Here is a 17214-nt window from a genome sequence, read left to right as displayed (position 1 = left end):
ACTGGTTGAGTCCTTAAGGCATCCAGTCGGAGGGGGAAAAATAGGATTTTCTTCCTGGGTGAAACTAATACAAAGTATCTACAGAGATACACAACTTCTAGATAAAAAGAAATTCAGGATTCTCACTTGATCCATCTTCAGGACCGAGACAGCACTAAGCTAGCTTAGGTGTTCCAAGAAATACTGAGGCACGGTGGTCTCACCAGGCAGAATCCAGAGAACAGTGACCACAGTGGGTGAAGCTGGACGGCACCCACAGTGCACAGTTCACGCCATGACAAAAGAATGGGTGAAAACTGCCCACAAGATGTTCGCAATTCTCATAATTCATTCTAACTTAAAGAAGTGTCTTCAGTTGCCCTTTGTACCTATTCTTAAGTACAACTCTTTATTTTTCAAATGTGTCGCAAGATATTGGGAAAACTCTGCTCTTAGCAACAAAGAGCTAAAGAAGAAATCAAGAGAAGACTGATTTGCACTGTTATGCAAATTCACTACACCTAAGTCTATGACTCTCTACACCTCCAGCCCAAAACACCACTGGGACATTATTAAAGGCAAACACGGACTTACGTCGCTTCAACCACTACCCCCACTCCAGCAGGTCGCAAGGCCTCTGTGATTGCTACAGCAATTTGTTTCGTAAGGCGCTCTTGAACTGTGGATGTGACAAGGAGCTCAGTTTAAGAGTCTGACACGAACAGAGACCTGGAAGCTTTTGTTGTCTCTAGAATATTTGAAATCTTAAAAAGCAAGACTTTGGTGAGGTTTAAGAGCCAAGACGCACCACCTTTTACCAGTTTGCTTGCTCTGCTGTCTGGGCCACAGGATGCCCCTGTTCAGTCCCCTCACCTGCAGTACAGGTGCCAAGGGGAACTAAGGAACCCCCAGTGCCCACCAGCACCACTGGAGGGAACAGATCAGAATGACGACTGTCCCTTTAGGTGTGCAGAAAGACTGACCAGATATTGATAACAAGCACCCCCGTGGAGGCAGAGTAAAGTAAATGAATAAATAGCTTGAAGCAGGGTTAACAAAGGAGCTACAGCCCAATTATTGAATTGTACTTAGAGCAATGTTGAAAATCAACGATTTAACCTAAATAACGTAGTTCCTGTACTGAATAAACAACATCTTTGAAAACATTAAGTGTTCAGCACTGCCTCTATTTGAAAACCGACAAAATCCCCAAATATCAGAGCAGGAACTGGTTAAATCAAGCCACAGCGTAGCTGTACAATGGAATGCTGAACAGCCAGCAAAATGAATGAGATGGTTACATGTATGTGAAAAAATGTTTAAGATTTGGTTAAGTGAAAAAGTAGGGGAAAAAGAAGGTGACACCAATTTTCAAATACTATAATAAAAGTAGATTGATTTTTTAAATGTTGGTATATGCAATAAAATGTGAAGGAATGTGCAAATACAATGATTTGTTCTGGAGGCTTGAAACACAGCAGACTTTCTGTTTTATATTCCTATAAAGTTTTCTTTTTTTTTTTGGTCACACCACACGGCTTGGGGGAATCTTAGTTCCCTGAACAGGTATTGAACCCTGGCCACTGCAGCGAATGCACCGAGTCCTAACCACTGGACCGCCAGGGAATTCCCTTGATTTTTATAAGCCATATGTATTACACTTGTAATAAGAACAAAAAATACTTTTTCCTTAAAAAAAATGTTTTTCTGTAAATAAAGTAGTTTCAAAGTTTACCTTGTAATCTTCTACTATAGATTTCTACAATCCTAGAAAAGAAAGAATTGTTTTAGTTAATTATAAATTGTTTGAAGTGAAATTGGCAAGGCTTCCCCATAAGTCTAAAGAATAATTGCTTTATTGAAGTAATTGTAGGGTCTGGGCAGGAGATAAATGCTTATAGGAGGAGGATAGAAAGATACAAAAACTACAAGGAAATGAGAAGAGGGAGAGTCTAAAGGAGACCACCAACCATGACACAGTGGTACTTCCGTAAGTCCCCAAAGACAGAGAGAATTAAGTGTAACATTCACTTAGGAAAAACAACAATTAGAGGTGAGTAATTTTCAACCTCCCATGTCATCAATTTTAGGTCACATCTCACGTGTTCTAATTAATCATATTGTTTAATAAGAGCTTAAAGCTCAAGTTAAAAATAAAGACTATTTGTTAATAGCAGACAAATATCAACTATGTACCAACTAAACCTATTAGGATAATCAGATGAGAGCTAAACAGACCTCTTCAGACATCTCTTTATAATATAGGTCTACATAAGCACTCAGTAGGATTAACCACCCCGTCCAAATAAAAGCCCCTGATCTTGGCTCATAACACAATCTGTCAAGTGATGAATTTCCCCTTTCAACATCTTTTACTCTGGCTGTAAAATGGCTACAGAATTACACATTTGAGGATTGCAATTCACGTGAAGGGTCTTTTCTTTAAAATTTGGCCTTTTAGTCATGAATTTGGACTCAATTTAAGGATCAGCTTACCTATGAGGTATGTTATGGCCCTTTCCCCCACTGTGCCACTCAGAACTCATGACTTGCTTCTTTATACCTGCAACAGCCAATGAAGTCAGTCACAGGGGCGCTGCCTACCCTAACAGGAATGCCTCTAACATTTCACTGCCAGCCCGGGTGCCTGCCTGTTGCTGGTGACTGTGCCGGACGAGGGTCATTCGTTATTGAGTGCCTACTGTGTATATGATTATGTGGCGAACAGGGCCCCTATGCTCAGAGTTTATCATTTCTTATTCCTAGTTTGTTTTTCTTTTTCAAGTAAAGAATAGGTGTCGGATTTCTGTCTTCTCAGCATTAAAGATAATCACATAGTGTATGAAGGCCATTCAAGATGGCTGCTGTCTTGCTCTCTCTACATCCCCTGCTTGATGAGTCCCTGCTTCACTCACATGACTATCCAATCCTCTTCATTATAGGGCTTAATCAGTAACTGCCTCCATGCTTGCCCCCTGCCCCAGCCACTGGTTTCCCTGGTAACTGATGAACCAACCTGATGTCAATTCCCCCTATAAATGGTAGCCTCCTTCTCCCCCGGGTAGTGAAGGTTGTTGCCGCGCACGGTGAGGTGTTGCTCCAGGACCTGGCTTTGGACTAGTAAGATCCTTTTCTCCACTAAACCGCTGATGTCTCTGTCACTGTTTCGGGGCTCGCTCTTCAGTCTTGAGGCTGGGCTATCAATCATAAGGCTTGCAGGCCTTCGAGGCGCAGCCCAATAATTGCTGAGCCAGCCAGGAGGCCGAGGAAACTCCCGTGAATGCAGAGATGTCGGGAAATACGGGTGAGGAACGGAAAGTTGGAGGTGGGGCGGGAATCGCGAGGTGGCTGTCCACTAGCCATGTGGGGCCCTGTGGCAGCTGACTGCCATGAGAGATGCCTTCTTCCATTATACTGATGATAGCCTGTTATCCTCAGAGTCTCTTTCCTATTTAAAAGTAGCAGCCCCGGACTTCCGTGGTGGCGCAGTGGTTGAGAGTCCGCCTGCCGATGAAGGGGACACGGGTTCGTGCCCCGGTCTGGGAAGATCCCACATGCCGCGGAGCGGCTGGGCCCGTGAGCCATGGCCGCTGAGCCTGCGCATCCGGAGCGTGTGCTCCGCAACGGGAGAGGACACAACAGTGAGACGCCCGCGTACCGCAAAAAAAAAAAAAAAAAAAAAAAAAGCACCAGCCCCGCACTCATAGCTCATCTGACTGCACTGGGCTGGCTGGTGAACACAGACAAAACTCAAGGACCTGGACTATCTAGAATATATAAGCATACGCCAACTCACCATCCCTAAACAATTACAGACACAGGCTTTAGGGATACTAACTCAGGGGCAGGCTTGTGAATTGGACGTGGCCAGTTACCTGGGAGGATTTGGTTGGGGTCTGTGGCAACGGCAAACTAATACGAGTACCCATGGGCTTCTGGTCCCAGCTGTGGAAGGGGGCGGAGCAACCATATAGTGTCATGGAACAACAGCCATGCGCAGTCTACAGTGCATTACAGTAGGTGGAAGACGCTACAGAAGGCCTACCCGAGTCGAGCAATGCACAAAACCATGATTTGGGGTCTAGAACAGCTGCTTGTGACATACAGGACCCTCGTGGACATCGACAGTGACCAAGGAATCCACTTTGCCAGCTACGAAGTTCAGGAATGGGCTGATAGAAATGACACACTGGCATTTTCACCTGCCCTACAACCTCACTGCTGCCGGCTAATTGAAAGGCTGAATGGACTACTTAACAACTGAGATGGGAAACCAGCTCTCTCAATGCATGGGCCAGGAGGCTAACTCAAGCCCTACAAACTATGACTATAACCAATGTCTACGTCATGTTCACCCAGAGGTAACTAGTCAACACCATCTGAGTTCAGCTGTTGACCACAGAAGGACAATAACTTGTTTTTGCCCTTATCATAGGATCTAACCCCAAGGGGAACACATTATAAAATGGCCCTGGAACTGACAGTAAGTCCCAGGTGGTTTGGCTTTGCCGCCCCATTGGGAAATAGGATTAGAAAGGGGCTTAGCGATTTCACCTGTCTCCTACCCAGCCCCACCGAAGACTGCTGAGGTAATCAATCTGGGCCCCTACTGGAGAAAGGCGGTGTTATATTAATTAACCCTGTGGTTGGTTGTTAAACCACCTCTCCAATACTAGGCATGGCTGTGGGGACTGAGGGTGGACAGGCGATGTGGTCCTGCAGGCCAGGACAAAACCCGCGTTATCTCAGGATGCTATTATTGCTTATGTTTTGCTTAATGGTCATGACCTCCCCTGTACTGTGCCTGCTAAACATCTTATATATTTTGTCCCTTGCCTGAGAGGAGGGAATCTGTTCCAGGGCTGGGTGGCAACAGTGGGCTCGCCGCAAAATGAGTCTGATTGCTGGGTCTACGGTGAGATGCCGTTGTCCTCCTCCTCTGGGCTTCCATGGTAAATGGACCTGCTAAGCGCCCTGCTTTCTCTTGCTACTCTTTAGCTGCTGCTGTCTGTACTGCATTTGTGGTATCTGGTTGCAGTGCCCCTCGACATACCTGACCCCAGGGACACTGCGCAAGAGGGGTGGACCAAGATTGTAAGGGTCGTGCAGGGTATGTAAGGGTGGAGGGTATGGTCAGGCCATTCAAGATGGCTGTCCTCTTGCTTGATCAGTCCCTGCTTCACTCACATGACTATCCAATCCTCCTAGTTATAGGGCTTCATCAGTTACCGCCTTTGTGCTTGCCCCCTGCCCTAGCCGCCAGTTTCCCTGGTAACTCATGAGCCAACCTGACATCAATTTCCCCTGTAAGTGGTAGCCTTCTACCCCGAGTAGAGAAGGTTGTTGCCGAGCACGGTGAGGTGTCGCTCCAGGACCTTTCTTCGGACTAGGAAGATCCCTCTGTCCACTAAACTGTTGATGTTTCTAGGTTCTTTCTTCAGTTTTGAGGCTGGGCAACTACAGGGCTTGCAGGCCTGTAAGGTGCAGCCCAACATATAGCTTCACTGGATTAAAAAAAAAAAATTTATTTTGCCCTCATCTGTCAACTTGCTGAGAGGTAATTATTGGGAAAAGAATTCTAGTTTGACACCGACATTTATCTGCCTTTCAATACTGTCACAGGCAAATCAACGGTCAGTCTAGTTGCTGTTACCTTGTAGGTAACGCTTTTCTGTGTGGCTGCTTTTATTATGATATTTGAGTATGTGCACTCTTGCCTATGTTGTGTCTAGATGGGGGTTTAATTTCATTTTTCCTATTTGGGATCCATTAGGCTTCCTGAATCTGAAGACTGATAGGATGCATATGCTCTAGAAACGTCTCAGCTGTTAACTTCTCTAATAGTACACCTACCCGATTGCCTCTTACCCCCAGGAATTTCAATGAACGGCATATTATACCTTCTTATTCTTCCATGTCTTACACTCATTCATACTTCCCACCTGTCTGTGTTGTATTCCATGTAGTTTCTTCAGACCTTTCTTTGGGTTAACTCATTTTCAGCTGTGCCAAATCTGTTTGATGTGAGCGTACTGGACTTCGGATTCCATTACCTCATCTCTTTTTCCTACAAGTTATATTTGGTTCCTTTTCCAATCTGCCTAGTTAATTCTGAAAGTTTCTTGCCCCTTTGTCAAACTTTCAGTATTTTTTTTTTAGGAGTTTATTAACTTACTGATTTTGCCATGTTGGGTCTTCGTTTCTGTGCCAGGCTATCTCTAGTTGTGGCAAGTGGGGGCCACTCTTCATCATGGTGCGCAGGCCTCTCACTATCGCGGCCTCTCTTGTTGCGGAGCACAGGCTCCAGACGCGCAGGCTCAGTAGTTGTGGCTCACAGGCCTAGTTGCTCCGTGGCATGTGGGATCCTCACAGACCAGGGCTCAAACCCGTGTCCCCTGCACTAGCAGGCAGATTCTCAACCACTGTGCCACCAGGGAAGCCCCCTCAGTACTCTTATTTTTCTAACACACTTGTATATTCTGTATCTGATAACTCTGGAATCTGCCCTATTTGACCAATTGTTTTAAGCTGAATCTGGCTCATGGTGACTTTCTTTTACTTTCAGTGAACACATGCTCTTAGGAACATTTGTGGGAATTCTTTGAAGCCTGGATAAAAGTATCCAAACATGCACTTGTTTCTGCTAGGTGCTAGAAGGCTACCTCCTTAGTGACATCTTAAATAATTGCCTTGGGTTTTTTGAGGACCACACAGGTAATCTGAATTCTGACCCCACACCTAAGTGACTATGTGCCTAGGGGTGGTTCTTCCTGCTCTCCCCAGAATATTTAGGGGAAAATAGGGAGGACAAAACCCTGACTTTGGCCCCAGTGCTGGGGAATTCCTGTGGATTCTTACAATAACTGCTTCATATTTCCCCCAATGTGTGAAATGTTAATACACATTGTATCTTAGTATGCTACACCAAGATATCATTACAATCTAGTTTACCATACTCTTGGAATCAGTAGTTCTCAAATTTTAATGTAACCTATTTTTGTATTCTTGAAGTAAAGCTCCTTGGATGATGAAAACAGTACTTGGAGCCTACTGAAGTAGGTTTTTTGATATTTAGGATTTTTATGACTACTCATAATTGAGGGTAGTCTATAATTAACAGCTTTATCAGGCTTTGTTATCAGGGACGGACAGCTTCATCTAATTAATTGTATAGCTTTTCAGGTTTTTCCATGCTCCTGAATTACTTACACAACATGAAAACTAGTGGTTACTTAGAAGTTTGAAAGAATGCCTAGTAAATTGACTGGGTCCAGCCCCTTCCCCTCCACCGCTCTCCCAACATTAATTTTACTTTTTCTAATGGTTACTAGCTGATCCAGGTTTTCTAATGCTTGCTTCATTCCTGTCCATCTTTTTCTTTAACCTGTTTTTTAAAGTTTTTAAAGCATATTCTTAGTTACATAACCCCTCATTTCTAAATAGAATTATTCTCTCAGACTTATAAGCAACTTATGATAGATTTTCATACTTTAAGCTTGTCACCATTGAGTAAGATGTTAGCTGTGGGCTTGTCATATATAGCCTTTATTACACAGGCAATGAGGTAGGTTGTCTTTCTGAGTTTCTATCATGAATGGATATTGAATTTTGTCAAATGCTTTTCTACATCTAATGAGATGATTTTATCATTCATTTTGTTAGTATGGTGTATCACATTGATTGGTTTGCAAATGTTGAACCATCCTTGCACCCCTGGAATAAATCCCACTTGATCATAGTGCGTGATCCTCTTAATGAATTACTGATTTCAGTTTGCTAATATATTGTGGATTTTTGCATCTATATTAATCAGGGGTATTGGCTTGTAATTTTCTTCTTGTAGTGGCCTTGTCTGGTTTGGTATCAGGATAATGTCTTGAACTGAGTTTGGAAGGGTTCCTCTTAAATCTTTTGGAAGAGTTTGGGGAGGGTTGGTGTTAGTTCCAAAGAATGGCTTTGCAGTAAATACTGTATACAATTTATATAGTGTTAGCATCATGATTTTTTATCATGTCTAAGGAATTTAAAAAAATTTTGACTTCTAAATAGTTGGGTTTTTAATCTTGAATTTCTAGTTTTCTTGTTACACAACAGCCTTTTCAATTTTTTTAAGTTTAAGCTTACCTTTTGGCCAAAATTCTATTACTCGGCTGTGTATATCTTTTTTTGTCCACTTCATACACTGAGAGGTAATTAGTGTTCCTACTCCTTTCAGGTTTGTCAGTTTCTCTAGCATTTTAGCCAGTTCATGTTTTGTTTTGAACCCATTTGATGAAGATTCATGACCACTTTTATTATACAACCTTCTCAAAATAAGAGGACTCACTTTATCCCCTTTGATAAATTTTGCCTTGATTTTTATTAACATTTTATTATTTTAAAAGGGGGACATGGTTGGATACTAGATTTAACCCAGTGGACAGCTTATTTAAATAGCCTACTTACTGGTCTTATAACATCTGTGCTCGATCCTCTGTTTTCTCTTGCATTATTATGCTTTCTCTCCTCTTCCTCTCTTCCTCCTCTGGCAACTGGGAAAGTAATCTGGTGATACTTTTGCAGGAAGAACCCATGGATGGTATAATTTAACCCTTGCAAACCTTCGAAGTGTTTCTGATGCCTTCATATAACTTGACAAGCTAGACTTGACACTGGGCTGCAAATTCTCAAGTGTGGCTAGAGCAAAAAGTGAAAGAAGAGCAAGAATACAGCCAGATCACAGTGGGACTTGTCAGCTAAGGTAAGAAGCCTGAACTTTATTAATGCTGCCCCTTTGCAGCTCCATAGCTTTTGTCAAATCCACACTTGCGAAAGAACATCCTAGCAGCATATGAGAGCAGATTTAGGGATCCTAAGAGATGAGAGGACAGGAGTTAGGAGTTTAACACATGACCCAGGAGGAACATGAAGGCCCAGAGAGTGGCAGCGAGAATAGCAAGAAGGCAGCGTGGTGATGATGTGAGGGAAGTGGAGGTGTTACAGGGGGTCAGTGAGCATACAACAGCAATGGATGGATTCCCCCTTACTCCTTGCCCCAAAATACATTTCCAGATGAAGCAAAGATCTAAATATAAAAATAAAGCCATAAAAATAACCCAAAAATACATGAGTTTATGGTTACATAGGTTTTAAACTTCATGAAAAATACTACTAGAAAACAGACAAATGACAAGCCTGGACAAATTATTTGTAGCTTTAATATTCAGAGAGCTCATACAGATCAGTAATAAAAAGACAACCCAATGGAAAAATTAGCAAAGACTAAGAGCAGGAAGTTCCTGAAAAAAATCAGCCTCACATGATTAAATGCAAATTAAAACAACAGGTACCATTTTTTACTTACCTGTTTGGGTTTCACACTCTTCAATGTTTGCCAGTGTTGGCAAAAGGGTAGAGAAACACACACCTTTAATCTATTATTAGAGTATAGTTCAGTATGATCTTTTCTGGAGAGCAATTTGGTAATATCAAAAAGTTAGCTAACCTTAACCCAGCAAATCCGACTCCAATGTTACAGACTCAGAGTAAGGAAATAGATAAGGACGTGTTCACCAAAGTTCTTCTTTTTCCCATTTTTGACAGTAGTCTCAAACTGTAGGCTATACTTATATCAAAGACTGGTTAAATGAATTATATTAAAGAAATACTATGTAGCCATTAAAAGGAACTTTTTTAGACTAAAAGACGTCCAAGGAATTTCAAGGTACTTTAAGTTTTTAAAAAAAGTAGTATAGAATATAGGATATGATCCCCTTTCGCCTTGTTTAGCTAGTAGTTTTAAGGCTACACGTTTGTGTTTGTACTGAAATCTTCCAGAAGGATAGTGAAAGATCTCTAGTGGGGAATGGAAATAGGAAAGAAAAGTTTTCCCTCTACTCACTCACTTGTATTTAAGTTTAACTGGTATGTTACTTTTATAGCATAGAGAAACAAGAAAATGTTCCCTTTGTAATCTAATGTTCCCTTTGTGATCTAATCTACCCTTGTTCACTATCTCCCAGTCACCTCTGCCTAAATCTCTTGTATCAATCAACCTGCTCCCCATCCACTGGGAGATGCCTTGCTCCTACCCTCTGATTTGCCTTTGTTTAGGCATTAACTATACCTACAGGAATTTCTCTTCTGTTCAGAATTCTGTTCAGCCCTCTACCTCTGGGTCTCCTCAGTCCTGCCTGGCCACAGCCATCTTGGCTTCTCTGACCTCAGACCTCCTAACCAGGCACGTCTGTGGCACCTGCTGCCGAGTACTGTCCACTCTCCTTGAGGGCAGTGGCTCTGTCCTACTTCCCTCTAGCAGCCATGATAACTGGCACATTGTCCTTTCACAGGTGCCCAACAGTTGAACCATGGCTACCTGAGGCACTACAATTCTATATTCAAGATTTAATTGTGTTCACTCAATTTTCTAATTCAAGAAAATGAATACATGTTCAATGGATTTTCAGCAACAGAAGGAATTTCTATTCAAACTAAATTTACTCTAGAATTCTACTAGAGTTAAACCAGATCAACTCACTTTTGGCATTTTCTTGTTACTTAAAGCTTTACTGTTTGATATTTGACTTCCCTGGCACTGAAAGGTCATTCGTTTAAAGGCAAGCATATAACAAACTTCACATACAAGATTAAAATGAGCAGTGAAGTTTTGCTAAGACATTTAGCTTTATTTATTCCTCTTCATTCCCTAAATATTCCACCTTCTTATAAGGAATAAGCAGTTGGATAATATCTTAGTCTCCTGTTTCATTTAATAGACCCTTTATTCAAAATTTTTACAAAATATCTGAGTTCAGTTCTTTGGTTTACGCTCCATTTTTTTTTCTTACATTTTAATCCTATTAGTGTAAGGACAAATCCCCATGCTAATAATTAACTCCTCTGTTCATAAAAGCTTAATTATTGGAGAGCTTTTCCTTTCACTAGGAAAGGAAATAACCAAAGGCTATTCCCTTCTACCCCCAAGTCACCACTTTTTCCAAGATCTCACTAGATTACTCTCGAATCCATTTCTATAAAGTGTTACCCATGGCCTACATAGTGTGGTCTTCTAGAGAAGACTGCTTACATTGAGACCATGGCCGAGTGTGGTCTGCCAAGTTTTTATAATATGAAGACTGTCTATGCTACACCTTTCACACGTGGGCAGTCTGATACAGGCAGGAGCAGTGCCAGGATTTCTATATAAGGTGGAGGATTAGCCATCTTGCTGGAAGAGGGGGAACCAGGGGAGTGAGCCTACAGCTGTGTTTGCACAGCAAGCCTGCTGATCTTAGACTATGTATTATAAAACAGTAAGAATAACCAATTATAATAAAGACACTTGTATTCAGCTGATATAACTTTATCGCTTGGGAGTAAGTTATTGGAGAGGAGGTTGCTAATAGAAATTATAATAAGGTTGATTACCCCCATCACCACCAATACTATTTTTCAGCCACTCCTTGGCACTGCCATTGGGTACAGATCACTGAAAGGCACCAACATGTTTGTGTTTGTATTAAGAGCCTGACTGCAGTGAAGCAATTATATTTATGATGTAAGAACATCCTTTCATGCTACCAAGTAGTCCTGTCTGGTAGTGAGATTGCCAAGTAGGAATGAAACTAGGGAAACTAGTCAGAAACTAGGGAAGTTAAATTTCTCTCTTCTACCTACTTTCTCCTTAATCCCTAGAAGAAATGAGTAAGAAAGTAGAAGTGAAAACAACGTAAAACGAACAGCTGTGGAGAGCAGGCATCAGATTGCAGGGGCGGTGTTTACAGAATCCAACACAGAATTGAAAAAGATCTGGACCACCATTTCAGGATTGTCTAAGTGGAGAAGAAGCAGGAACATATCAGAGCCACAGATGTCAGTTGGTCACAAAGGTATGTTTATTCCAATTTTGATATGGTCACTTTCACCTCAATCAAGTTATCCAAACTTAGCTTGGTTTATTTTTAGAAGGAGGGGGACTCTTGATGTCATTTCATTACCTGCCCCTTCATTTTAACTCTCCTTTAACACATACACCTCCCAATATTTCCCCATCACCCACAACTCGCTAACTCTATACAAGGAAACTACACAAAAGGGTATTTAGGTCTAGTCCCCAATATTTTATTGTCCCTATCAGAGATATATGAACACTGACCCTCAATTTGACTTCTAGTTAAACACAGGAGACCATGCTTGTATATATCATCACTCTTTCCTAAAACTCAAAAATGGTAGCAAAGGCCAGAACCCACAGGATAAAGAATGAAAAAAGACTGTAGCAGAAAGAGAAATAGAGAGTTAGTATTGTCTCAGAATAGAGCTGAGGGGGGGGAAAAAAAGCTGAAAAAGCCAAGGAAGGCATGGTCTTGGGTCTGCAGAAGCAACGGAGCCAGACATAAACCAACTGGCCCTACAGGATGCAGAGATGTGTGGAGGTACCCAAGTGGAAGGCAGGGTTAAGGCCCCCACTTCAAAGAGCAGTGCAGTTAGACCTCTGTGCCGGTTTCCTCTCCCCCGCAGGTAGCTAAACCACCCTTAAAGAATGGGGGCTGAACTGAATGCACCCTCAGGTCCTCTCCAGTCAGCGAAGGCTCTACTGAGAGAAGTGTGAGGTAAGGCTTCAAGGATGTGCAGGTGGGAGGTGGAGAAGGCAGGCAGGCAATAGGGGAGCGAGAAGGAAAGGGCATTTGTGTTTTCAGGTCCTCTTAGTCTGTCTTAGACTATACTTATTGTCTATATATTGTCTCTGCAACTATAAAGTAAGTTGGAATGTACCTTCCAAGTTAGATCCACAGTGATCAAGAGACAAAGCCTGATAAGATTCTCACCATGTAGGGGCAGGTCCTATAAACCTGTCACCTTATTCACTACACAGTCATACTTACCTAGCAAGTTTGCTGAGGCCAAGAACTTGCTTGTTAGGAAGATAACCGATATGGACCTTCAGAGAAGAGACAGAAATCATGAGCTAAGTGAAAACACAGTACTTCTTTGTGACGAAAGGAAACGTAATACAGTATACTTACAGTGCGGTTCAACACAATGAAAACATATTTTTAAAACATCTAGAAGCTTTAAGACATAGAAAATGAAGCACTTACATAAGCAGTTAAAAAATCACATAAATTAAGTAAAAGGAAAATAAGAATGACTATTAATAAAATGACAAATTTGAAGTATAGTTGTGGTATTTCCTGGTGAAGTTAAGCTCTTGATACAATTCTTAAAATCTTTCCTCTGTTGAGGGGAAACTTTCTCAGGAAAATGCTAATTATCCCACAGCAACATTAAAATGTAGCTAAGAAAACCTTTAAATGGCTGAAACTGTAAGTATAAATATTGCCATTCTACACATCATGGTGGCCTTAAAAACCTTGCCCTGTTGCACAGAAAGAGGGTCTCTGTGCTCTTTGTCATCCTGGGCAGCCCCATTTCTAAGCTGCTAGAGAACACCATCCTCCTGACAGGAAGAAAAGGACACGGCTACAAGTTGTGACTCAGAAGAAATCTGGGTCCTAAGGCCTAAGTTCTTGTAGGACTTACGATAAGGCAAAGCCATTTCTATGGCTTAAAAAGCACTGATTAATATCTAATATGAAAAAGTTACATGTCTTTCAGCCAAGTGTTAAGTATGAGAGAATATTAGTTCTCCAAAAAGATTAATAAATGGTCACTTATAGGCAATCAATTTAAGTAATATAAAATTTTCAACTCATTTGCATCATGGTTTGCCAGCATTGGTTGCATTTGTTCACCTAATATTTACTGTACACTTGAATAATCCAGGAGTAATTAGTGGGTTTTTTTCCATCTATTAGGCACTATGCTTTGGGAGTCTGAGAATACCAATGCATTGCCTTCCTGCTCAGCAGAAGGAGAAAGTTAAATAGCACCTGAGCATTGGGTATGTCAAAGAAAAATTAGAGTTGAAACTTTCCCATAGAACCAAGGTACAGAAGTACCACTTAACATCTATACACTTATATACAGAGCTATAATTTATTTGTTTATAATATTTTTAGTCTTCCCAAAGATCCTGTCATTTAAATGGTCACTTTTTACTTTTTTTGGCCACGCCATGTGGCTTGTGTGATCTTTGCTCCTTGACCAGGGATCGAACCTGGGCCCTTCGCAGTGAAAGCGTGGAGTCCTAACCACTGGACCACCAGGGAATTCCTGTAAATGGCCACTTTAGGCAATCATCACTGAACAGTATGTTTAAAAACCGAGTTAGTAAGAACATAGACACAGAAGTAATCAGAGCAGAAGGTAGGAGGATATAGTGGAGAGAGGCTGAGTACAGGCTCAAGTTCCTGGGTCTGACCCCAGCCAAGTCACTAACTCCCTATGTCCTCTTGGACAATTCACAGCTTCCTGGGCCTGGTATTCTCACTTAAAATAAAAGGTAGCCATGAGCTCAAAGGTTCCCTCATTTCTGAAAATACATAGCCCTGCTGTCACGGCCCAGCATCATTAGTTGTGTGACTACCAGACCATATATGCCTCCTCATGTGATGGAATACAGAATCCTCAGCACCCCGATGAACTACTCTTGTCAAATATGTTTAATCTTAAACTTAGGAAGTTTTAGATCTAATCCATTTTATAGAAAAATGCAGAGATTGAATGGAGCAAATCCGGAAACTGAGACACGCTACAGAGCAACTGGCCTAGTTTCTCAGGTAAAGAACGTCATTGGGGTGGGGATGGAGGTGGGGCTGGCAGAGGAGACTATTGTAGATTAAGAGACTTAAGATGCATAACAAATGCAATGTGAGTGCAAATGTGTAACCCTTATTTGGATTCTGGTTTAAACCAACAAGTCAGCTGAGACACCTGGAAACATGTAAATATCAGTTATTAGATGCTATTTAGGAATTACTGTTACTTTTGTCTATGGCAGTGCTACTGAGGATAAGTAAGAATATTTTAGAGATAGGTATTAATGATTAGTAATGAAGAGTCGTGTTGTCTATAACATACTTCAATATATTGAAGGATTTACTGCCAACTTTTTAGGTTGATAATCAAATCAGTTATGTTTCTTAAAAAAAATCCTTATCTTTTAGAGAAATATGCTGGAAGAAATTATAGAAAAAAACAATGTTATCTAGGATTTGCTTCAAAATAGTCCAGTGGGGACGTATATAGAAAAAGATTGGTCCTTTACTGATAACTGTTGAAACTGGTTGATGGGAACATGGAACGTTATATACTAATATACCTATTCTTAGATATGTTTGAAATTTTCTGTAATAAAAGGTTTTAAAAAGAGATACCACTACATACACATCAGAATACTAAACTTAAAAAGACTGAAAGTGCCAAGTGTTGATGAGGATGTGAAGTGACTAGGTCTCATGAGAGTATATGAAATGTAAACTGGTACAACCAATTTGGAAAACTAAAAGTCTGTATTTAATAAGTTGAACACAGGTATACCCTGTATCCCTGTACATCCACTCCTAGGTATATTCCAATGGAAATGCATGCAAGAGAAGGATCAAGGTGGCGGAGCAGAAGGACGTACAGCTCATCTCCCCCAACAGGCACATCAAAAATCCATCTACACCTGGAACAATTCATGCAGAAAACCAACTGGAAACTGGCAGATTTCTTATAGCTTTGGTTATATAAGAAAGTTCTCTGTGTAACCAGGTAGGATGAGAAAAAAAAAAAAAGGCATCAGGACAGGACCCAGTGCCCCTGGGAGGGATCTGTGAAGGAGGGAAGGTCCACAGGGGCAGGCCCAAGCCCTGAGGGGCCCCCTTGCCTGCTGGGAGGTTTGCTGGAATAGACAGAAGGGCTAGAGGGGCCTGGACTCTGCTTGCAAGGAGTGAGCGAGCCGGCTGGCCAGCAATCAGGAGAGAGGGCACTGCTGGCTTCCACCTGGCCACACTTCCAGTCCAAAACGCTTGCCAGGGCTGGGAGGGGTGCTGCTAGTATACACAGGGCTTAGGCACTGAATCCCGGATGGACAAGTCCTGAGAGAGGACCCAGCCTAGCTGCAAAGAGATAGTCCAGAGGGCCTGGGGTGTGGTCTGGGCCAAAACTCAAAGTCCACTGTCAGCATTCACATGGTAGGGGCAGTCCAGCCATGGCAGACTTGGTCAGCACACACTCTGGGTGGCACCACAGAAACGTCTTGGGTGGACAGCCTCTGGGGAGGAGTAAACAGTGGCTCACTACCTGCCAGGAGCACTCCAGGTCCGCCCACCCCACACTACAGCTCGGTGCCAGATCTGGGGCAGATAGGTCCTGGAAGAGGTCCACCACAGAGGCAGCCCAGGTCCCAGGCAGCAGCACAAGCACCTGGATTCCTGCAGTCATCACACCCTGGCCCCCTGCACCAGCCCACTCCACATCACAGCCTAGAGATAGGCCTGGGACGAACACAACGGAGAAAGGGTCATGGCCTTGGGCTGCTGCTGAGCAGAGGTGTGGACACCTGTGTGGGCAGTGCCTGGGTTCACTGTGACCATGTGGGCTTCACCTGCTTCAGCAGCCACATGCTTTGAGACAGGGCATGCATTCAAGGAACGTGGAGCCTTACTGAACCTGACCCTCTGGGCTTCTGCTCCAACAACTGGGGAGCACACCCCACCCCGTGTGTGACAGCCACGGAGCAAAGACAAGGCCCCACCCGACATCCAGCTCAGGCTCTGGACACACCATCAATCACATCCGCTATCAGGAGGATGACAGCCAGTACACTTTGAGGAAAGACGTGGTTGGCATGCATACCAAAAACAGCCCTTGCATCAAAAATACTGGACTCACACAGTCTACGCAGGGACACTCCCACATTAAAACACCCCTTCAAGACCACAGCAGATTAACTTTATGAATTTAGGAGAAACAGTTAAGTAAAATGAAAAAGCAGAGGAACTATTCCCAATTAAAAGGACAAGAGAAATCCCCTGAAAGAACTAATAATGAAACAGGCTTTACCAGCCAACTAGACCCCAAGTTTAAAATATAGGTAATAAAAATGCTAAAGGATTATAGATAGAAATGCAGATCACTATAATGGAACTAGAAACTATAGAGGAACCAATCAAAATTAGGTAACTCAATTCCCAAGATAAAAAACAATCTAGAAGCAATAAAACAGAACAAATAAGTGATCTGAGAGCGAGAATAATGGCACTCATCCAATCAGAACAGCAGATGGAAAGACAAACAAACAAAAAAGAAAGCACCATATGAGAACTATGGGATAATATAAAGGGTGCCAACCAACTCGTAACGGGTTTC

At 42.3% G+C, this 17214-nt stretch overlaps 1 protein-coding gene across 2 annotated transcripts in view; it reads right to left on the bottom strand.

Moving 5' to 3' along the window:
• The window catches only part of GCH1 (GTP cyclohydrolase 1), a 53920-nt gene that overhangs the window by 2605 nt on the left and 34101 nt on the right, over positions 1–17214 (bottom strand). Inside the window, exons 3-5 of one of the 2 annotated variants that reach the window (XR_013827312.1) lie at positions 8425–12898; positions 1715–1746; positions 574–658 (exon numbers count right to left, since the gene is read on the bottom strand). Coding sequence is in view for 1 of the 2 variants with exons in the window: in XM_079914761.1 (XP_079770887.1) it covers positions 574–658; positions 1715–1746; positions 12843–12898 (173 nt within the window). In the remaining variant the exon portion in view is untranslated. The remainder of the gene's footprint in view (positions 1–573; positions 659–1714; positions 1747–8424; positions 12899–17214) is intronic. The other variant, XM_079914761.1, reaches the window with a different exon arrangement.

Source organism: Stenella coeruleoalba, assembly GCF_951394435.1.
Source record: "Stenella coeruleoalba genome assembly, chromosome: 2".
NCBI lineage: Eukaryota > Metazoa > Chordata > Mammalia > Artiodactyla > Delphinidae > Stenella > Stenella coeruleoalba.
Note: the sequence above shows the minus strand (reverse complement) of the source record. Positions and strands in the feature narration are given on the sequence as shown.